This window comes from Marmota marmota, unplaced genomic scaffold, assembly GCF_001458135.2.
Source record: "Marmota marmota marmota unplaced genomic scaffold, marMar, whole genome shotgun sequence".
Taxonomy (NCBI): domain Eukaryota; kingdom Metazoa; phylum Chordata; class Mammalia; order Rodentia; family Sciuridae; genus Marmota; species Marmota marmota.
Window position 1 is genome coordinate 3,415,824 of NW_026000169.1, and position 23,475 is coordinate 3,439,298.

Below are 23,475 nucleotides of genomic sequence, written 5' to 3' on the forward strand. Positions count from 1 at the left end.
GCCTTGTGATATATAGGTCTCAAGCTTAGGAGAAACTCCCATAAGTAAATATTATGAAAGAAATCAAATTCAGAGTTTTCACCATCTGTATTCCGAACGCTCATTACCCCAATGTACTATAGTAATGCATTCCCAAGGATGTAAATACTCCCAGAACTGTGGACCCCAACCCCATTCCTCAGGAAAACTGGAATGTGAACCCTTTGGTTACCATATTTGTTTGATAGAAGAAATCAGGGAAATGAGGGTCTCAGTCAGAACAAAAAGTAGTTGTTTTATTCTTACTCTCTTGTGTTGTTTATAGTATCTCCCACAAAAGAAGAACCCCAACTGGCAGGGCATGTGACAGGGCATTGAGCCAGCAGCAACCACCAAAGAATCCAGGAATTGGAATGAGCTACTAAACCTAAGGCAAAAGGGCTGTTCATGGTAGTTTGCCAATTTCCTGGCCTCTAGTTGCTCAGACAGGAAGAAGAGAGGGAGATGTTAAAGGAGATGGAGAACTTGAAAGAACTGGCTCTGACTGGGACCGAGTCAGAGGAAGCAGGCAGGGTTAAAGCCTGAGTATTAAGCCTCAAGGGCAAGGGTGGGATGAGGTTCATCAATATGGAAAAGTGGGCAGTCTTGGAGAAGGAATCTAGCTGTGAACAGGAGGGAGGAGGGACAGGGTGCCCTTGTGACTAGGAGGATTCTGGGTGGCAAGGGGAGGTTGAGGGATGGGCAGATGCACTCATTCTGTCCAATCCTTCTTAATGGACAGGTTCCACTCCCAGGTGAGGTGGTCTTGCTTGTCATCATCGGTGAAGAAGGACTTGTTGTGGTATGTGCCCCTGGCCAGCATGCCCTTGGGAGCCTCCTCAGTCGGGGTGAGGAATTCATACTCCTCTGGCCGAGGCCCATAGCTGCCAACCATAAATGTTGCTTTATCCACTAGGAAGAAAGAAAAGTTCATGAGGGTAAGAGTCTGCTAGAGGAAAAACACACACTGAAAATTAGGGAATTTGGTGCACAGCCTCTATTAGAGGAAGCCAAGAACAATAGTTTCCAAGCCTGGCTGAATGTCAGTTTTACCTGGAGCATCTTGTTTTTCTTCACATTACTTTTTTATTAAAGGGACTTTCAATAACAGTTTCCTTTGTCTCTCTCCCAAAGACTGTGGTTCAGTAACCTGCTGTGGGTCCCAAGAATCAGTGTTTGATAAAAGCATCATGGCTCATTCTGATTATCAGGAAATTTGGGGAACCAGTGTCTTAAGTCTTTGGGAATCCAGGCTCTTTTTATGTAGCAGATTATACCATTTGAAAAACTTTAACAAGTTGAGACCTCAGGTCTGGTCTCAGCATTGCAACTACCTAAGTCATATAATGTTTTGGGCCTCTATTTCTCTATATAACAAACTTTAAGTACTGTTATCTACAAGCTATCATTCTATGAACATATTAACTGGAGGATATATTACAACAGGTGGTGATCAGAATAGGCAGAATTCATGGATGCAATAATTGGATGGAAGCGAAAAATCGGCAAGTTGGTAAAAAATGAAGCATTGTGGCAAATGATGAAAATAGCTAAACAAATTTATTTACAGGTGAATAACTGGATTAGAAAGTATAAATAAAGGTAAGGAGCTTGACAGGTAGTATATAACTGGCCCTTTAAGCGTTAATATATTTGCAGGAACAGCTACAGACACATAATCTTCCTCTTGCCAAAGTGAATCAACTTGGTTTCTATGCTCAAAGGGAATAGGAAATTGAACTATTCATTCATGAAATCAGGAGTTGAAAGTCCAATTAGTCTCTTACTGGTCAACAGTTTTCTCTGGGATTTGAGTAATTGATTGGTTCTGCTGTCAAGTGAATTTATCCATGTCTTCCTGCTCCATTGTTTATTTGTGGGATTAGCCTGTGCAGTACTGTTTCCCCCCTGTGGGGAATAGAGTCTGGAGCAGAAAGGAACTGTGAAAGTGCTTCTGTTACCTTCCCATCTTTTCCTCTGAACCCATATTAATCAAAGAAAACTGAAGGCGAGTTCCTGATGCATGTCAAGAATAACAACAGAATAAATAACATGGTTATACTATTTTTTTCACTTAGATAGCTTTTCTCAACCCTAGAAAGATTTCTTTTTTCCTTTTTCTTTGTTAGAAAATTGAACACTGCCTTCCACGATCCTGCTCCCAACACACATAGGCCTTTCCTGTCTTGCATTTCTCTGACATGTGAGTTTTTCATCTAGGATTTTCTATTTTACTTTTGTGAGTATTTTTATGTCCTTTATCTCATGCAAACATAATTTGGTTACTTTTCCCATATGAATAATGGAGCTGAATTCCAGAGGCTGAGTGTTGAAGGTCAATGGCTGACCCTATCTAAACTAGATATCCCAAATGTTGACCTTGCCAATAATGCCTAGGTCAGAGGTATTGTGTGCCTTTTCATAGGGCGGGCCTCCACAGCTTTTCTCAGATTCTTATAAGAGTCTATTACTAAAATTTGTTAATAATCAGAGAGAAGCAGATTGAGATAGTATAAAGTCTGAATTCCTTACCTTTAAGCCCAGTCCGATAGGTGTGCTGGACATACTTCAGGCCTGACACAATATCCTTGTTCACCTGTTAGTGGGAAGGATCCACAATTCCATTCTTTAATTCATATTAAAAACAGGCTTTCACTTTTCCTCCTCATTCCTACTGATCCTGCCTAGCTATCTTCTCTGAGGATGAAAAAACTAAATATTTAATCAGAATGAGTATTCCTATAATTACTTAGTGTGATTGCAAGGCAGAAATTGGAGAGAAGAGATCGCAAGATTCAAAGTTGCCAATCCAATTTTAAGCATTAAATACTATCACTTTTATTGTTTTGGAGGAGAGGGGTGGTTAATTAAAACATTGTTCCATTATTCTTCATCATATTCCTCCTTCCTCAATGGTCTAATAGTCTTGAGCTCCCCTTCCTCAATACTGCAGCCAAAAGACCGTCCTTGTCTCAGGAAAGGTTATGAAAATACCAATGGGAAATATTTTGTAAATATCTTAAAACCATCACCTCAGAGTGACCCACTTAGCATATGAAAAACAAATGACAAGGAGAAAAGTGGTAATGGAAAACCAGGTCTGGGAGATGGTCATGATCACCATTTAACTGAGTCTGGAGTGGGAGTGAGATGATGGGCTACATGGACTCATCCTTTCCTGTAAGTAATGGGGGAAGTCCACTTGCATCAGGCAAGCATTTGGGGTGTCCGTCCTTGTCAGGTGTTGTCTGAGATACTGCCGCTTTCCCCAAGACTTTCAAAGAAAATTCCCTAAAGCAGAATGAAAATAGAGACAGCCCAGCACTTTGTTTTTCCATGACTCATTTTACCTGGGACTGAACTGGGTTGTCTGTTAATTTCATACAGTGGTCATGTCTATACAAACAAATCAAAGTGGACATTGAGTCATTAGCCGGAGGGCTTGGGTAACAAGTGACTTGAAGAATTAAGATCTCGTCAAATAATTTTTCCCCAGCAATAATTATGGCTCCCTCTACGTGTTGGCTACTATAGTTTCACCACTAGAACCACAGTAGGCCACGTTTTTAGAGTGTTATAAAGTTCAGGCAAAAAATAAATAAATAAATAAAAAATAGAAGAACCTTGAGAGCAACTGACAGAATGAAAGAGGATTTTAGGATGTGTTGGTGGTATTATACACGCAGATTTCCTTGGAAATCTTTCAAGAGACTTCAGTAAAGATCTAAATTGCTTTTCAATTGTTTTCAAATTTGATCTGGTATTTCCTGTAACTGTAGCTTCATGCTGGGACAGACCACAGGCAGGTTTTGTGTGGGTCACAAAGAGCCTTTTTTTTTTTTAATTAAAAAAAATTTTTAATGGTAGAATCTGACCAGAGAGTAGTTTTTCTCCTATTAGGGACAAGGGCAATCTTTACCTGCCATATTTTCATTTGCTGAAAACTGGCTTACTAAATTGACAATGCAATAGCATAAATGATTAAAAATTGCACTGATGTGTAACTCATTTTAGGTGTTTTGAATACAATGCTTTATCAAACCTCCAGGTGCTCTAGTAATAAATAATATGACAGGAAACAGAAATCCACAGTTCAGTGCCAATTACAGAGTACAGGTCAAGAAAAATATTTCCCAAATGAAATAATTCTCAGGCATATTTGTATTGGTGGAGAGTAATCTTCATCCACCCTGAATAGTATCCTGTACCTAGGGGAAAGAAAGGCTCAGAATGCAAGTAGAGAGAGCAGATGAAGTCTTGGTGGAGCCCAGTCCCTGGAGAATATGACTGAGCGGTGAATAAGGGGCAGCCAAGGCAAACACAGACTATGAAGCCAAACAGTGCATTTCTGACTTATTTGTTTTCAGAATCAAGGCTATTTTTCTGGTGTTTGTGGTTCCTCGTTGGAATTTATGCCCTATTCATTAGGTGTCAGTTCATCCCTTATTTAGTTTTGCTCATACTTGGTCACGTGCTCTGCAACTGCAATGGCAATTTTCAGATATTTAGCAAAGAAAACACTCCCTAGATTTGTCTCATTATTGAGCTATTAGAGCTAAGGCTTTATCTATTCCATTTTCCTATTTGTTGATCCACTTATTTGTCTTTTTTCTCATTATAGATACCATTTAGAGAGCTTTGTGTGAAATATTGGAAAAAAAGGATATACAGTTTCACCCTGCCTCGAGGAGCTTAGGTTGCACAAGGAAGAAATGTCATAAATAGTACAGTGTGTAGCAGCATGCAGCTCATGGGTATGTTAGGAGTTCACAGAGTGAGGGACCCTTTGGCTTCGAAGCATCCTGGCTACAAAAAGTCATGAAGCTAGGGTGGGTCTAGACAGGTAGGGTTCAGAGCTGAGAAGAGAACTTTCCAGACCCAGGTCAGGAGATAGAGTGGGAGACAAACAAAAAGTGTGCCAATGTGATAATGCAAGAAATTTAGTAATTGATTATAGGGATGATTAAAACCCTGTAGAAATACACAGGCAAAGATACTTACTTTGAAGTTGATTTTGACTCTGTATTCAATACCTTCCTTTAGCACAAAGGTTTCTTTTTTGAGGGCTTCAAGATCCCCTGTGAAAAAAAGATTTAGAAAGAATTTAGTCTCCTCAAAAGCAGCTGCAGAAAGAGATGAATGAATCTAAGCATCAGAGCCATTTGTGGGGCCTATTGGAGCAACATGATCCACAGGGACCTGAGTTTCAAAAACCATTTGAGATCTGTTCCTGTGTAAAATCTTACAGTTCAGTTACAAAAGAATCTTGGTGAAGACTTTCCCTCTGAGTTTAATGACGATGCTAAGTATATATAATGTTATCAGTAATGAGTTATAAAGATAATTTTTCCCAAATATTTTGACTTCAACTGATGAAGGTAAATCCTTTCTAATTGTCAACAATAAAATGTTTAAACCATCACAGAGGAAAATCTGAGTCATCTTTTACTCTATTGAAAGTTGATAAACATATATGTAACCTGACCTAGAGATGATTAAAAGATTTGCTCCTACCCCTCAAATAAAGCTATAAGAAAAATATGTTCATGTAAGTTATGTGTTTTTATAGATTTGATAATGTGTGTGGCATTTTCTAGCTTTTAAAAACTGCTTCTTTTGATTCTTTTTTATCATTCTAAATAGATATTCACTTTGGATATTGCTTTTGTATTTGCTTTTATAATCTCATTTTTCTTTAAGGAAGAGCACTTCAGTTGTAAATGTTTCAAGCTTCAAATAACTGGAATCTGTCCCTAATACCTGTACTCTGGTTAAGGAGGTAATTGTGCTGTGTTCTTTTCCTGAGGTATAATTTGACATTCAGGGTGTGTGTGTGTGTGTGTGTGTGTGTGTGTTGTATAGCTCTGTGTGTGTACTTCATTATGAAAAGTATAATGCCTCTGCCATGCAGATCAGTATCTTCCTCATGATAGGAAACCAAATTTGGGTCTTCTCTGCAGGAAAAGGGGACAGAGACCAAACTTTCTCTGCAATATCATCAGGCCCTCTTGATCAGCTTCCCTTAGTGCTAGCTCAGACTTTATCTTGCAAAGTGACCGTTATACCTGGTAACATTGCATAATTTTGTACAGGAAGAGGTCTGAGTCCTGGTGAGAGACAGCAAGTTTCTCGGGGAGAGATGCTGTAGCCTGGAGGTCATTGAATGTGTGCCTGTGTGTCTGCTCTAATGGTTTCAGTTGAACAGGAAGTGTCTTCTCAGCCTCTGATTTCCTCCTTCTGACAAAACAGTCCATATAAGGTAAAGAGTCGATCTGTCCTGTCAGAGGGAAGTTCCTCGCTGCCAAGCCCACTGTTCCAGAGTCTTGCTTTGCTTTGCCTCACCAGAGTCCAAATTTTGAATATGGCAGTAATTTCTTTTTCATCCAAGATCTGCCTTTAATGCCTCCAGTGTCTGGTTCTGGGACCTTTGCTCATCGCCCCCCAGGTGCCCTTTTCCCTCTTAACACCCAGCTTGCCAATCTCTCCCCATCTCCTCAAGACCTCAGACTCAGAAAAGGACTGGACCCTTAGTCACAACTGGTGAAAGAAAGTCACCTCTTTATTTGTACATATTTTGCAGGAAAGCTGCTGATATAACAAGAACGAAAGCCCTAAGCTTGAGTATTAAGTATTTAATACTTTAATAGTGGGATTTCTAGCTCTGTTCAGGAGGCCTTGGTGAGGTCCTCACCTTCCGGTAAGTTTTATTGCTGATGTAACATTAATACTTTCTTTGGTGTTTAGAGTGTATAAACATTACAACTACAGAAGCATACAGCTTGCTTCTTAATATTTTCATCTGTAGTCTTTCTTAAATGAATAGTAATTTTCCTGTTATCATGTGGAAATAAACATCTGAAGTAAATATCATACAAGGAATTACATCAAGAGTCTCTGTCAACCTCCAACTCCTTCAGTTAAACTGAGTTAAAGTTTGGGTTTTTTTTTTTTCATCAAACATGGTAAATATTGGGTATTCTACCAGTATTGATCTATGAACTGGTCCCTAGCATATATATCTCTGGGAGTCACCTCACTAGGATCTTCTGTAATGAGGACAGGGAACAAAGACTAGATTTTCCTTGTGATATTTTAGGTCCTTCTGAACAGTACAGATATATGTGTCCACGTACCGGTAAGATCCATAGTGATTGGTCCTGGTGCACTATCACAAACCAGGGTAAGTCGGGTAACAGTGACATTGGGGACTGTTGGGTCTGCAAGATAAAAAAAACATGATAAGCACAGAGAAGAGATATGTGTATAGTGTGTGTGCATTTCAAACAGAAGAGACCAAATATAAAGAAAAAAATGGTTCTCTATCTGGACAAGTAGAAGTGACAGATTCACCATGCTTGGTCTCGATGGCCTTATAAATTGCAGTGATGCTAGTTCTGCTCCAGCAGGCATTGCAGGCTCATCTTAAAGAACAACATTGTGTATTTCACGAGTGGCTGTAGGTCAGCTGTTCTGCCTATTGGGCATTGCACGTTCATGTCTTTGGGCCCTGTCAAATCCTGCCATTGTGTATGTGGAGGAGATGAATGGTCAGGAAAGCACTGAGCAAGGGAAAGAGAGAAAATGTGAGAGATAATGGAGAGAGGGGGAATGCAATTCTAAGTGGGAGTCTGGAATTCTTTCTAAATCCTCTGTATATGTGATTTTTACTGATCTCATTGCTGATTTACATCCTATCTCCTATGAAGACTTAATTCTACAGCCCATAGCTTTATTGAGCATGTATAAATTGTGCCTCACCCACCCAACCCTGCAGGAAGTTGGTCCTCTTTCCTTTGCCTCTGCTCTTGAGTGGCTGCAATGCATGTCCCACCTGGGGCCATCCACCTGCCCCCTCCCTGTGCACACACACCTGCTATCACAGGACCGTCTCCCAGCAGCGTTTTCTTGTACTTAGTTAGACTTTCATCATCTTTATCCATCTCCTGAAGCTCCTTCAGGGATTTCTGAGGTGGAGGCTTATAATTGAGCTTGCTGTCTAGCTCATCGTCACCATCATCCAGCTGTGGTTCTGGGTCCTTTTCAGTCATCTTGATCTAGAAGAGAGAAGATGAAAGTCCTTTAGCCAAAGCCACTGGATATGGAAGATGTTTGAGAAACTGCTGCTAGCACCTTCCTTGTCCTAGTGGACCTCTGCAATTAGCAGCGATTTTCCAGATTTGTTCCTAACTCAATCTCATTATGTTTCATAAATAAGAAGAGATTGTATTCTAGTCATTTCTCTGACCCTCCTGATTTTTCTTTACTGCAAAGAGTTTCTCCTATTCATTGAATACAACTGTCAAGAAAGAAATAAATGATCTGTGAACAATCTAATACAACTGAAGAAAACATAGCACAAATGTTCCCCTAATAATAATAAATAGCCTGATTCAAATAGTTACAGGAATGACCAGTCTTTCCAATCCAGATGGACTTTCTAGTGTCAAAGCTCCCTGTATGCACACCTGCAGTTACAGTGATTCAAAGAGATAGGCAGAGTACCCACCAAAGAAATGGTTGGCTTCTTCCCATTAACTAACTCTTTCCTAAAGCCTGCAACACTCAAAGGTGACTCATGAGGAACTGTGGACCTTTATAATACCTGCTTGAAGTGTGTGGATAGTCTCCGCCCCCCAGCATTGTTAATAAGTCTTGAGAATGGGCACCAGGTTCTATGTTTTTCTTAAATCTCCAACGTTTGGACAGTTCAGGCATTATATACATTTTCACTGATTGACTCATCAGGTTTTAGATCTAAAGCCCTTCTGTTCTTTTTACTTGCCACAAAATAGCAAAGGAGTCTTGAATTCCCCTGGACAAAATTTTAAGTGTAAGTTTGTTTTTAGTACCTATCCATTTGCCTCCCCTTTCCCAACCTACTTACCCTTAAGTCCCTCCCTAGCCTCCCCAAGTTTCCAGTGATTTTCTCTAAGACCCCATCTGGGTAGACCCTGGAATGTTTCTTCCTTTATCATTTCTTACATTGACTTGTTTTGTGTTAAAACACTTAAAGAATACCTACTAAATCTATGTGTGGGTGTTAATGCCTGAGAGCATATGTAGTCACAGATTTTCAGAGCTGACATGAATCTTAGAGGTGATCTATTCTATCCTATCATTTAAAAAAAAATTGAGATCCAGAAGTTAAGAGAATTGCCTGAGTTCACGTAGCTGGATGTGAGCTGCCATGTCCTCAATAAGAGGAAAAATTCCTACTGGAAGAACTTAAGGGCCTCTGAGTGGTGGCAAGATACCTGGTGTCAGGGAGATAGCTGGGCAAGGAAATCTGGCTTCCTTCAGTTATCTGGAGGGAAACTCACTTCCAGCCTGTGGGTAAAGCCTTCATTCCTCTTAAGGAACACACTTTAAGATTGTATCCATCACATCTTACCTGAGAGACACTGCAAATCTCTTTGTAAAGTTATTGAAAGTGAAAATATTTTCGTCCAAACTCAGTTGTGGTTTTGAATTTCAATGTCACTGTCATTGGCAATGGGAAGAAAGATAATTTGGAAGTGAGGCCAACAAAATCAATTTCAACAGAACAAAAAGAAAGAGGAAGGAATGAAGGAATGAAGGAAGGAAGGAAGGAAGGGAAGAAGGAAGGAAGGAAGAAAGAGAAGCCAAATACTGGGAGCCTAGATCAGTTTTGAAAGGAGCATTACAATGCCAGGTCCACTTCCTGTAGGAAGGAAACGTGTAGGCCTGTTCCCATGGCAACTCCAGTCTCAACTGAAGAGCAAGCATCACTCAAACCTGAGCCTCCAGAGACCAACAGAAAAACATAGTGACTAATCCAACTCATATTCCAAGCTACACTCAGGGTTGGAAAAAGGAGGAGGAGGAGGAGGAGGAAGAGGAAGAGAAGAATGCAGTGCGTGGATGTTGTAGTTGTGGGTAGTTTAAGGATAATCGATCATTAAGGGGCAGATGAAGAACAAACTGGATAAGACTATTCAGATGAGACAGATTCACTTCTGGGGGCCTAGGAGACTAACAGCTAACCCAGTGGAGGCCACAGGATAAGTCTGCTGACAGGGCATCAGGAAGGCTATTTACAGTAAAGAGGGCACCTCAGCTGCCATGGACAGGCCTTTCTGGAATATATTGCTTACTTCTAACAAGTCACTGCTTGAAGCCTGGGTATCAGATGGTGACATTACACTCAGTCAGTAGCTCAAGGTGACTTCACTAACCTGCAGGGAATTGAAATTCTGCAGCCTCAGATCTCAGTTTTGAAGGCAGTATGAATGAGGGGTAGTAGGGAGAGACAGAGATAGAAATAGATTTGGTCTAGTGTGATAGATTTGGTCTAGTGGAATATTTGCTAACTGTGTGACCACTGGCAAGTCAATGTATCTATTATCTTATTAAATCTAATATTTTGTCAGTTCTGCACTTTCCTGATTCATTGCAAACATAATTGTTTCATAAAGATGAAAAATAATTTTTTTCAAAGACATTGAAGAATGAAGGGTAATGAGGGGTTACTGTATGAACTTGGTACTGTCAAGAGGAGGAAATTTGGGACCACATTTTAAAATAATTTGGTCTAATTATAGCATAAGAAAAAGAAATATGAGGCCATGTGATCCAAAACTAGCTTACTGTGGAAAGCTGATTAGAAAAACATGAAAACGTATTAATACAACAAATAAAAAAACTGGAAAAGCAGTTCTTGGAGAAAGCCTTTTGAAACAAAATTGAGATCACAACTAGTTGGTAAGCACCTCTTGTTTCCAAGACATTGCACTTTAGCACATACTGATGTTTATGATACTTGCTGGAATGGAGGAGCTGAAAGCTGAGCTATCCAACCATACTTAAAAGGCCCTCTTGGTTTGATTGATGGTTCTTAATCTTTTTGGGTATTATAGATCTCTAAAAATCTGATAAACATTGTGGTCCTTATCTCAAGGGAAAAAAAAGAACAAACTCATGAAATTGTGCAAATGATCCAGGGGTCATGAACTCCAAAATCCTTCATAGACTTTACAGGAGTCCAAGTTCTCTAGATTAGGAGCATGACCTTGAAATTGTAGCCCCCTGGAAAAATGAAACAGACAGTTGAGTGTTTGCAGGGAAGTTTCCTTCCCCAGGAGGTCCAGCCAGCCAGATCATTGGCACATACAGCCTCAAACTCATGATCATGTCCATCCATCCAAAATGTTGAATGTGTAGAAGATATGGTGACAACTGGGTCTCAGGGAGTGTAGCCATCACACCAGGCAAAAAGCACAGGTGCCCAGGGAGAGCCCGTTAGAAGAATACTGTGGTCAACCTATTTATTTTGGATGATTTTTCTCCTCATTAAATTGGCCTTATTATTGCACAAGTTTGGTTCTGGATCTCTAGTAGTAAATCCTTGAGCAAATATCCAACCATTATGGATTTTATTCTCAGCTCGGGACTCAGGGAATTATATCACATATCTATGCTTTCTTTTCTAAACCTGTTTATGCTGATTTTTCTTGACCTGCAGTCATGTGTCAGCTAAGTTACCAGAAACTTAATTATATTGTCTTACTCATGAAAATAAGAGAATATCTATTCTGTTTTATTTTTTAACATTTATGCAATTTCCACAAAGAGGCTACATTCAAAAATTTAATTTAATTTTTTCACAGATGTAAACCTTCTTTTATTTCATCCAACATCCCTTTGCATAATAAAGGATACAATATAATAACAGTAGATAGTTAACTCAACTCTTATGATGAGCTCCTAACTTAACAATTTAGTGGTGAGTGCTTTACATGCATTATTTCATTGTAGCATCACCGTGTTGCAAGGTAGACTGTACAAAATTAGAATCTGGGACAGAAAAAAATATTGAATATTTCAACTACATAAAAATTTTAAATTTCTATTCATAAGTAGTAATAAGTAGTAAAAAGAGTAATGGTTTAAGCTGTCAGGATGAAATATTTCTAATAAATATATTTAACAAGAGATTAATATCTGGAATACATAAATACTTTCTAAAAACTAATTTAAAATTTTATTTTGTATATTTAAGGGGCTTTATAGCATAATGTTTTGAAATAAACACAGATAGGGAAAAAATTAAGAGTCAGGCAAATTAATATCCACGTCACATGGCTATCCCCTGCCACCGCCTTTGATCATAGGAGAACCTAAAATGTATTCTTTTAGCAAACATTATGAATAGAGTAGAAAAGCATAGTACAATATCATTATCTCTGGGTAACCTTAATTCTCCCAAAGTATTTGGTTTAACAATGATTTCCCAAACAATATGTCTATATATTTAATGACAAACAAAGATTTTCCCTTTTTAGCCTCTCATTTTACAGGTATTTGCTGAAGTAAGATTATGAGTTTTATGCAAATTCAACAGGTTGATTTCCAATCCTATCATCTAAAGAACAACCAATTTTATTATTGATATTAATAAGTGCTTTCTTAAGTATTATCTCATTTAGTTCTCATGACAATTCTGTGTGCACCTTTGTTCTCTTACAGATCAGGAAACTAAAATTCAGGTTAAATTACTGCCCAAGAAGATAGGTCATATAAGGGACAGAATTAATGTCTGAGACCAGGTTGTCTGACTTGTAGGCACTATGGTTTGCTGCTTCAATTGTCTTGACTAAGAAGTCATGGTAAAATTAGAGCTTGTTAGTCTTCTTGGGAATCTACCTGGGGGTGCACAAGCAGTGGTAAATATTTCTTTGCAAACTTTGCAGGGACAGCTTTAACAAAGCAGGGAAGTGTCAATATTGAGATGGTTTCAGTGCAACTATATTCCTGCATTGCCTACTGCAAGTTTCTTAACCTCCCTGGGTCCCCAGTTTTGTGCTCTGCAAAATTAAATTGTTGCACTAGAAGATCCGGAGACCCCTTCTTAATTCAATGGCCCTCAAGCTCCCTAGTTTAAAGAACAATGTGAAATTAGAAAAGAAAAGCGGAAGTGAAGAGGTTGTGGAGAACCCAGCCCATCAGTGTAGAATATTCTGATTCTGGTTGGGCTTTTCTTACTTTCCTCACCCACTACTCCACAAAGTGGGGTTGGTTTTAGTGTGTTTGTTTTTGTACTTTGGTTCTTTACCCACAAAAAGTGAAATGGAGAATTAGTCAAATATATGTTTAATGAGGCTGATGTGGACTCTGTCAGGCCCCAAAGCACACATGGCTCTCTGTCACCAGACATCTCTATTCCACACAGGCTGACACAGGTGGATTTTCACAGTGGCATCCTCTCCCCTCCCCCCTCATGCCTACCATTCAGCAAAGCAATATCAAGTTTTAGATGTGCTGAGTTGGGGATTTAATCTTTTTAGGCTCCATTAAAATGCTAAATTGAATCAGGATGCTCATGGCATGCATATAACATAATAAAAACTGATGTTTTTGCTTGCAGATACAGTGAAAATGTGAAGACAGTGGAAGCGAAGCACACTTGAGCATATACCTGATCTTAGGATGAAGCATGCTTGTCTGGTCTATTAACACAGCTCCAGGTGAGTTGAGGTAAACTCCTGGGTTCACATGAAACAAATCACCTGGGTAACTTAGAGAAGCATGACCTTCATATGTGATGGAACACAGACTTAGAGTCAGGTGGCCATGGATCCAAATCCTGGCTCTGACTTATTATAGGACTTAAGCAAGTTATTAACCACAGTAAGCCTCAGTTTTACCCTCACCAGCAAAGTAGGAATAATAATCCTTCCTTGTCATTTGAAGGGTTGGAGAAAACAAGAAAATTTTAGGACTGTACTGGTCAATGGTAGATGCTCAACAAACATTAGTTCCCCTTTCTTCTCTCTTCCCCTGCCCCGATGCTGTTTTGTGGCATAGCTTCAGTGATGCTGGGAACTGATGGCCTGGGTACCAAAGGCTTTTACCCCAGACAGAAGCTGACCAGGTCCATACCTTCCTCCTCAAAACCAGATTCTGCTTCTTTGAGCAGTGGGGAAGAGGCAAAAAGTTATGGGCATTGCAAGGACTGTTTATAAACAGAAGCAAACTTAAAATTGGACTATAACTACTCTTTTTTCTTTTGATAACTTCCACATAATTTAATTTTAGATTTAATTTATTGTTCCCTTGCCTAATTGAAGCCAGAAGTCACTCTGAATGATGAGAAACGTCAGTGGACTTCAGCACAAGCCAATGGAAACAATTCCTTATGGCACTGGAGCAACACTTAGCTCAAGTCCTCCCAAAGCTGGGTCTGTTGGAGTGTGCTATGCTAGATTATGCATCTAGACACATAGATCAGAGGTGGTGGGTTTTTTTTTTTTTTTTTTTTGGTACAAGGGATTGAACTCGGGCACTTTGCCACTGAGTCACATCCTCAGCCCTATTTTGTATTTTATTTAGAGACAGGGTCTCACTGATTTGCTTAGCACCTAGTTGTTGCTGAGGCTGGGTTTGGACATGGAATCCTCCTGCCTCAGCCTCCTGAGCTGCTGGAATTACAGGCATGTGCCACCCTGCCCAGCTAGACCAGAGTTTTAAAATATGAGGTGGAAAAGGAAAAGATAAGAGACATAGAGAGGGAAGAGGCAGAGTGAGAGAGAGATGAGGAAGGGAGAGGAAGGGTAGGAAGGAGAGGGAAAGAGAGAGAGAGAAGGGGAGTGGCCAGAGAGGAGAGAGATGTGGAAGTACCAGAAGTAGGGGATTTCCATCAGAGAAGTTTCTATACAAGTCTCAGCATGCTCGTTAACATGGTGTCTCCACTCTGTGTTGGCTAGGTTATGTCTTCCCCCAAATCTGGGACTATAGGTCTAGAGCAAGCAGGTCACAGAGAGCTGGACCATCTCGGAAAGAGTGTCACCATTTCAGAGCTGGTCCAGGATTTGACTGCTCTGCTGCCTGCCTGGCAATTTGGTGCATTTGGGAGTTTCAAATCTGTTATTACTAAGGACACCAGAAGGTGCTGGGTTCTGGAGTCCGCCCTGGCCTCTCAGGGTTTCCAGCAATATGGGGGACTCCCTCTGTTCTCTGTGCTCTCATTAGCTCAGCCCCATGAACAGCCAAACCTTCAAAACCGGATAAGAAGAAGCACAGCAGTGCCTGAGAGGAGCACACCTTGTTAGATGCAATAAACTTTATAATTAATCCAGATGAGGCTACAAGTTTATAGAAGTAGAATTAACATTCTTCTTCGTGAGAGAAACAGTAGATTATTTCTTTCTGAGTGTTCATAATATGCTCTTCTTTTAACCTGGCCTTTCTTTTCTTTTTTTGCAGAAGGAGTGAGAATAGAACCATTAAGCATTTCTGAATTCCCACCATGTGAAGTCACTCCTTCATGAGTTTTATTTTAAATAATCCTTTAAAAAATGATGCATTAAGGAAGCCACTACTAGGCAAAAGTTTGTCTACTTCAATGACTCAATATATTCATGGAAGTTTTAAATTAAGCATGAAATGTTACTATTCAAAAACAATTTTTTATGACCTTGTGTACTGAGAGTACCAGACCCTTGGAGGAAACCCAAATGAATTTTACCAGGTCTGGCTGTGGGAACCAGACTTAGTAAGTGCTTATGGAAAGATGGATGTTGAAGATGTTTCAGAAGCAATAAAACCCAGGGCCTGCCTCTGTAAGTCTCCAACATCCTAGGCAACGGTAACATTATCTAGGAACATTATCTCAGAACATGGAATTAGAGAAAACTATTCCACTGGATATTTCTAAATGCTGTTCTGAGGTATTGTAGCTATTGATTTTTGTTTTCTTTTCTTTTTGGTACCATTTTGTGACTTTAGTGAAGCCATGTCTGAACATGTCTGAGCCTTAATATTCTTCCCCTGTCCTCTCAGGATAATAATTTGAATATACCTAATACTAGGCCTGGCACATAAAAGGTACTGAACAAGCATTGGTTCTCTTTTCTATCTGCTTCATTTTTATTCCCAGGGCTTCTCTCTTCCTGTTAAAGTTTCTAATATATTGTGTTCCCATAAACTTCTCTCAGAATAACTTTGCTGTTCTGAGCTCCCAGGGAAGACAGAATCTTAATGTTGCTCAGTGCAAATTTCCCTAGGGACAAACACTCATGTTCTCCAAAACAAGGAAGGACTAAATTCCAGTTCCTGAAAGATGTCGGCCAGAGATTGGTTGGCTAATACATGGTTATTCCTCATGGGTTTGATCTGCCCAGCATAGAAGGACAATGAATTGTTCTGTTCTCTGAAGTACACACATCTCACAAAATAATAAATTGATCTTGTTACTAAATCTGTGCTATATTTGGTATTAGGAAGGACATTTTCTTATAAATTGAACAAAAAGAAAAGGCAAGGTTAATGACATCTTTGGTGACTGGACCTCCACCCAACAGGTCACCATAAAACCCTTGATTTCCCTTGCTTGATCATCCCTGCAATGAAGACTCAGGATGAAAGACCTCCTTGCAATGGCTCTTGGTGTCCATGTGAAGACCACCAAGTAAGGGTCTACCTCCCTCACCCTGAATGAAGAACTGCTCAGGGTTTATCTGATACCTGCAACAAATTACCCTGAGTCTAGAGTTCCATCATGGACTGTATTTATAGAATATGCCACCTGAAAAGTTGGGAAGAAAGTACTTGAGGTCATGTCTAGCAGTTCTAATGGCAGCCAAACTTGAGACCTTCACAGTTTGAAGACCCAAGGTTCACTGTCGTAGCCAGGCCCACTTGAATTCTTTTAGAACCTGTTTCTTTAATAAATTGCTTGGCATCTTCCATGTTTGCTTTGAGTTCTCTCCAAAGTAAGGGGCTATTTTATTTTTGGCAATAACAGTAAACATCTTTCTGCCCATCCCTCTACAGGAATTTAACCCACAGTTTTTGTTACTGGTAGAAATTCTATCACTGTGTGACAGATGAGTAAGTAAGTGTGTTCTACGGCACTTCCCCTTGTACTCTAAGGGAGAACTTCATTGTGCATTTCTCTCATACCACCAGTCAGATTTTTAATGGAAAACAGTTTAGTGTTTGACAGCTCTGAATCATTTTTTTTTCTTTCTCTTTTCAACCAGTTTCTTTACACTGTCTGCTTAAAAACAGGAAACCACACATCTCCACCCCAGCACAACCCACCTTCCACCAATAGTCCATATCAGTTTGTATCTACAGGCTTTCGGTTTCTGAGCTTGGCCAAATGCCTGCTCCTGCCTTGCAGGAGACTCCTGCAGGCACTCCCCTGCAGGTATCTTCATGGCCCTTCTCCAGAACATTCAGGATTGCATCTCCCCTCCCTCCACAACTGTCTCCCCTGAGTCATCCTTACCACTCCTGCTCTGACTTCCTCTTCTCTGCAGAACTGTTCCAGCAGCTTCTTTAGCGCTTTCTTATCATAAAGTTTGTGTTAAAAAAGAATGCCACCCCCAAGCCCTCCCAAAATCTAACTGTGGAGGGCAGTGGCTTAACTCAGTGACTTCCTATATTGCTCTGCACCCACCTGTAGCCTCCCCACCCCGAGGCATTTCAACTCACATTCAGTGCTTCACGTCTCTGTCCGGGGTGCCTCTGTCTCTCAACTCTGACTTCTGAGTACTGGCAGTTAAAACAGGAAGGAAGTTAGTGAGAAAAAAAAAAAAGTGTTTTAAACCTACTTGAAGAGGAAACCCTGGGCTGTCTCAAATCCTGTTCCTTTGCACTGCCTATCTCTTGATCAGCCAACTCTGAGCAGCATTCTTGCCAATTAATGGCACATGTGGGAGCCCATGTGACCTGATATGCATGAATGTACATGCAAGGGGATGGAGCCTATAGCAACGAGAATTATGAATAATTGTGCAGATATGTCTAAAAATCAAGTCACTCCAGTGCTTAAGCTTAGTGAGGCAAGCAGTCTAAAGCCAGCAGTAATGAATTCAAATAGCTTTACTTTGTTTCACCAACTTCTGTTCCTCCTAGGTGCCTGCCAGCTTCTTCATCAGCCAGCCATGTTGAAAGTGTGCTGGCAGTGAACGCAGAGTGGAAATTATGAATGTTAAGTGCATATACTTGGTGCTAAATTTAAAAATTTGTCCTCAAACAAATTTTTGGAGTTTTATAGGTTATAATTTCAAGATGTAGCTTCATATTGCACCACAAACAATAAAGTGTTGTTTATTTTAGGGTTTTTTTCCCTAATTTTTCCTTCAAATTAAACAAAAGCTGAAGCACTCCCTTTGATCAAAACTAGGGATGCAGATTACAAAATAAAATGTGACTTCATTAATTCATAGTGTTCTAACTCAGAATCTGGGACAATTTCACAAGTGCTAAATTTGGTTTTATACCATATCTGAGGAAATGATTTATGAGACAATTAAATGGGAACAAGTTGCCAAGACCATATTTAAATCACGTGAGGAAAAAAGTTTTTAAGCGCCTAAGTCATACTCATTCTATGATATTGTCAATAATAAATGCTTATTTGTACTAATATTTCAGTATTTGTATTTATATCAACATGTTTAGAACTAACTATTCAAGCAAATCTGTTTAAGAAATGATCATTAATTTCAACAATATATAGATAGAATATGGCCCTTGAAATGAAGTACATAATTTTATTATAAACAGAAACATATACTAATATACATAGAAGGTAGTAGATTTTCCTAGCTTCTGGCCCTCTGGAGGGGGCACATTTATTCATTTGATATATCTGTGATGACTTCTTTTCTTCCAGGTACTGTTCCAGGCACTGGTATACACAGTAGACAGACAAACTCTCTGCGGTGCTATGGAGTTTATGTTCTAATAAAGGAACAATTAAAAAATAACATATGCAGAATACATTAACTGAAACAATGATTTTAAAATTATAAATTCCTGGTCTACCTGCTGCTTCCCATTTCTCACAATCTCAGGGAAGATATTATTAGCCTGGCATGACATTTTGTTCCTGCTGAGCTGAACCTGGCATGCCCTCACAATTTTTCTTAATGCAGGGCTATAAGCAAAGATGTTGGAGGTATTCAAGCTCCCAAATATTATAGAAGCAGTGTGTGTATGTGTAACCTATGTGCTACTGTTGGGGGAGGGGGAGAGCATTCATAATTTCATCAAATTTTCAAAGTAGGCCCTGACCTCAAGAAAATTAGAAATTATTGGGGCTGGGGATGTGGCTCAAGCAGTAACGCGCTCACCTGGCATGCGCGGGGTGCTGGGTTCGATCCTCAGCACCACATAAAAATAAAATAAAGATGTTGTGTCCACCAAAAACTGAAAAATAAATATTAAAAAATTCTCTCTCTCTTCTCTCTCTTTAAAAAAATTAGAAATTATTAATTTAGACATCATTTTAAATTTTAAATAATAATTTTAAACTATGAACTTTCAGTAAGTTCAAGGGAAACTATTAGGGTCTCCTAAAATATATTTTAGCATCATGATCAGGGCAGTGGTCTACCTCAAATGACCTCTTCTTGTGTTCTGTTGCAGGTCATTGTTCACATGTGTTATCAGATGGGAAAACTGAAGAGGTTCCTTTAAGAGAGTTAAAATGGCAGACACTCCACTTCCAGTCCATGCTGATGAAGGTGGGTTATATACCGAGACTCCCTCTTCCACGTCTAATATACTGGTACAAGAAGGGGCCTGTCATGGTAACAGCCCGTAAACACTGCAATGCCTAATGAAATCAACAGATCTTGGAAACCTGCTTTAGAGTTTTTAGAGAAATCATTAAAACTTTTAAAGTATTTTCCAGCCATTGCAAGGATACAGCTGAGAGGTAAATTCTTGGCAACTCTTCCATGGGGCAAGGCCTTTGCCATGAACCTGACCTTTTTTGGGCACAGATATTTCTTAGAGGCTACAAAACACTCAGAAGGCGTTCTGCCCTAAGGCTGTTCATTCTGAAAAGAGTCCATGTGGCATCCACAGGAGCCCTGCTGAGGGAAGAGCTGAGTTTCAGGCAGGCATCCCAGTGCCAACTCCTCCTGTCAACATGGCCTTGGACTAAATGGTTTTATTTCTCTGAGCCTTAATTTTTTCATCTATCAAAAAGGGATGATACTGATCTTCAAAATTGCTGGAAGGGTTGGAAATGATGTGTGATATCTAGCAGTTTTTACTTCACAGTACATGCTTAATAAAAGACCTGGGCTAAAAAAGCATCATTTCCATCATTATCATTTTTATCCTTTTGGCTGTTTAGCAAATATTAGAATAACTGAATCTAACTGCTCATGACCACTCCACGTAAATCTCAAATATTACCTCTTCCTTCTTTGAAGCTTTGCATCCACGATTCAGAGCAAATGAATTATTTTTTTCCCAAAATTTCTAGAATGTACAATTTTATAATATGTAATATATATGGCATATTAAACTACACTGTACGTTGTGTGTTTTTCTGAAATTCTAAAGTGTGTAATTATGCAGTATACTTTAGAACTCTAGTAAGCACTGTTTTGTATTGTTAAGCAATTATTTTGTGACTATTGAACTTATATTTCCAGCTAAATATAAAATGCTTGAAGGAGTGTCTCTTCAGGTCCTTGCCATTTATTGATTGGGTTATTTGATTTTTTTGGTGATTAGCTTTTGAGTTCTTTATATACCATAGTGATTAGTGCTCTATCTGATGTGTGAGGGGTAAAAATTTCAATAGATGAATGGATTAAAAAATGTGGCATATATACACAATGGAATATTACTCAGCAATAAAAGAGAATAAAATCATGGCATTTGCAGGTAAATGGATGGAGTTAGAGAAGATAATGCTAAGTGAAGTTAGCCAATCCCAAAAAACCAAATGCCGAATGTTTTCTTTGATATAAGGAGGCTGACTCATAGTGGGGTAGGGAAAGGGAGCATGGGAGGAATAGATGAACTCTAGATAGGGGAGAGGGATTGGAGGGGAAGGGAGGGGGCATGGGGTAATTAATGATGGTGGAATGTGATGATGATTATTATCCAAAGTGCATGTATGAAGATGCAAATTGATGTGAATATACTGTGTATACAACCAGAGATATGAAAAATTGTGCTCTATTATGTAATAAGAATTGTAATACATTCTGCTGTCATATATAATAAACAAACAAACAAACAAACAAATAAATAAAATGGTTGAAGAAAGGATTACATCTTACATACCTCGTATTCCTTGGAATGCCCAGAATAATACTTAACTGAATTGTGTAATAATTTGTGTAAAATTATTCAGTAGAAATATGTGTCTAAGTAGAACAGCTATGCCTGCATTCTTCCCCTACTCCACCCCTTGTTCTTCCAGGAGACTATGGCCTTGGGGAGGGATGAATGTGAATATGGTCATGTGCCAAGAGGGTAACTGAGACTTTTACTTTCTTCTTTTCTGTGTATGCTGTCAAGTGTCACTTAATGACAGATGTATTCTGAGAAATGTCATGAAGTAATTTTGTTGCACAAATATCACAGAGTGCACTTTACACAAACCTAGATGGCCTAGTCTTACTATGCACATAGGCTACATGGGATAGCCCATTACCCTTAGGGTATAAATAAACCTGTGCAGCAGGTTACTGCACTAAAACTGTAGGCAATTGCAAAACAATGGCAATGGTATCTATATATCTAAACATATCAAAACATAGAAAAGGTGGAGTAAAAATATGGTATAACAGATTTTTTAAAAATTAAAAAATTGTGTGTAGGGTACCTACCATGAATTGAGTGTAGAAGACGAGGAATTATTCTGGATGAGTCAGTGAGTGACTGGGGAGTGAACGTGAAGGCCTAGGACACTGCTGTCCACAACCGTAGACTTTACAAACACTGCACACCGAGGCTACACTGCATTTATAAAAGTACTTTTATTCAATAATAATTAACCTTAGCTTACTATAAATTTTTACCTTATAAACTTAAAAAAAATTTAAACTAACTCTTTTGTAATAGCTTCAAATGAAAATGCATTATGCAAATGTACATAATATTTTTCTTTATATCCTTATTGAATAAGCTTTTTTCTATTTCTATTTTTTTAACTTTTTAAACTTCTTTGTTAAAAACTAAGACACAAACACACACATAGGCCTAGGTCTATGCAGGGTCAGGATGATCACTGTCACTTTCTTCCATGTCTTATGTCACTGGCAGGTCTCCAGGGGTAGAAACATGCCTGGAGCCATCATTTCCTAAGGTAACAGCTTCTTCTGGAACTTTCCTGAAGGATCTTCCCAGAGCTGTTTTATCATTATCTTTTTTTTTTTTAATAATTATGAATAACAAAATAATGTAATTAAAAGTATACTATAGTCAATACATAACTCAACTATATTATCAAGTATTAGGTACCACACATAAAAAACAGTATGTTATGCTTTTACACAAACTGCAGTGCAGTATGTTGTTTATTCCAGCATCACCACAGATATGTAACTGTTGTGCTGCTATATTACTATGGCTACAGTGTCACTAAGTGATTGAATATTTTAGTTCCACTATAATATTATGGGACCATCTATGTGGTTCATCATTGACAAAAACGTTGTTATGAGGCACATGATTACATATGACATACCTGAACTACAATGGCTGTATTTCATAATTTTGGCATAAAGACTCTTCTTCTTCTTTTTTTTTTTTTGGTACTGGGGCTTGAACACAGCAGCACTATACCACTGATCTACATCCTCAGCCCTTTATATTTTTTGAGACACGGTTTTACTGAGCTGCGATGCTGGTCTAGAAGTTGCCATCCTCCTGCTTCAGCCCCAGAGTGCTGGGATTACAGGCATGAGACACCCGGCCCAGCTATAAGGACTCATTTCAAATTTAACAAACAATAATTCCCAATTAGATGTCAGAACCTGCCTAAAGGTAAAGACAAAAAAGATAAACAAAACATAATCCTAGACCTCCAGTTACTAATAACTTAATAAGGGAAGACAGAGACAAATTTGTTGTGAGCACAGGGAAAGAAAACGTACATGAGTATTGTGAGGGCATAAGTAAGGAAGTGGCCACGGTGCTCAGTCCTGAAGGATAGTAGGTGTTGGGCATTTGATGTGGGGAAGTTTGCAAGTGGGAGAGAAGTTATCTGACATAAAGAAGCAGCAGAGGCAATGGTATCACATCCTAGTATGGTGTGTTATGGTGGGGATGAGGTGTGCCCCAAAAGCTTGTAAATGAGACAATGCAGGGCCATTCAGAGGCAAAACAGTTAGATTGTGAGAGTACACCCTAATCAGCAGAACAATCCATTTGGTGGATTAATAATTTAATTAATGAGCCATAACCATAGGCAGGTGGGGTGTGGCTGGAGGAAGTAGGTAACATGTCACTGGTAACATGCTCTTGGGTGTTATATTACCCTTGGCTCCTTGCACTCAAGCTCTCTTTGCTTCCTGGCTGTCATGAGCTGAGTACCTTTCCTTTGCCACATTCATCTGCCATGATGTTCTCCCTTCTCTCAGACCCAGAGCAATGGAGTCAGCCATCTAGGGACTGACCCCTGAAACCATGAGCCCAAATAAACCTTTCCTTCTCTAAGCTGTTCTTGTATGGTTT

General features: G+C 39.2%; 1 protein-coding gene across 2 annotated transcripts; it reads right to left on the reverse strand.

Moving 5' to 3' along the window:
* Positions 1-254: 254 nt before the first annotated feature.
* On the reverse strand, positions 255-17,635 carry Arhgdib (Rho GDP dissociation inhibitor beta). 2 transcript variants are annotated; one of them, XM_015498197.2, is made up of 6 exons: positions 17,476-17,635; positions 7,889-8,072; positions 7,152-7,235; positions 5,020-5,096; positions 2,551-2,614; positions 255-930 (listed from the first exon to the last, which is right to left on the reverse strand). In XM_015498197.2, the coding sequence occupies exons 2-6, from the start codon at positions 8,064-8,066 to the stop codon at positions 731-733; spliced, it is 603 nt and encodes a 200-aa protein (XP_015353683.1). In that variant the 5' UTR covers positions 8,067-8,072; positions 17,476-17,635; the 3' UTR covers positions 255-730. The 2 variants fall into 2 exon arrangements, with proteins under 2 accessions (XP_015353683.1, XP_015353684.1); XM_015498198.2 differs by lacking the exon at positions 17,476-17,635 and adding an exon at positions 17,270-17,398.
* Positions 17,636-23,475: the final 5,840 nt, after the last annotated feature.

What these genes read in the sequence shown, in the direction of transcription:
- Arhgdib (XM_015498197.2), bottom strand. Translation starts at nt 8,066, where the DNA reads ATGACTGAAAAGGACCCAGAACCACAGCTGGATGATGGTGACGATGAG. An exon ending in AGACGGTCCTGTGATAGCAG is followed by an intron (nt 7,236 to 7,888) that starts GTGTGTGTGCAC and finishes TTTATCTTGCAG; the next exon opens with ACCCAACAGTCCCCAATGTC. An exon ending in AATCACTATGGATCTTACCG is followed by an intron (nt 5,097 to 7,151) that starts GTACGTGGACAC and finishes TTTTTTTCACAG; the next exon opens with GGGATCTTGAAGCCCTCAAA.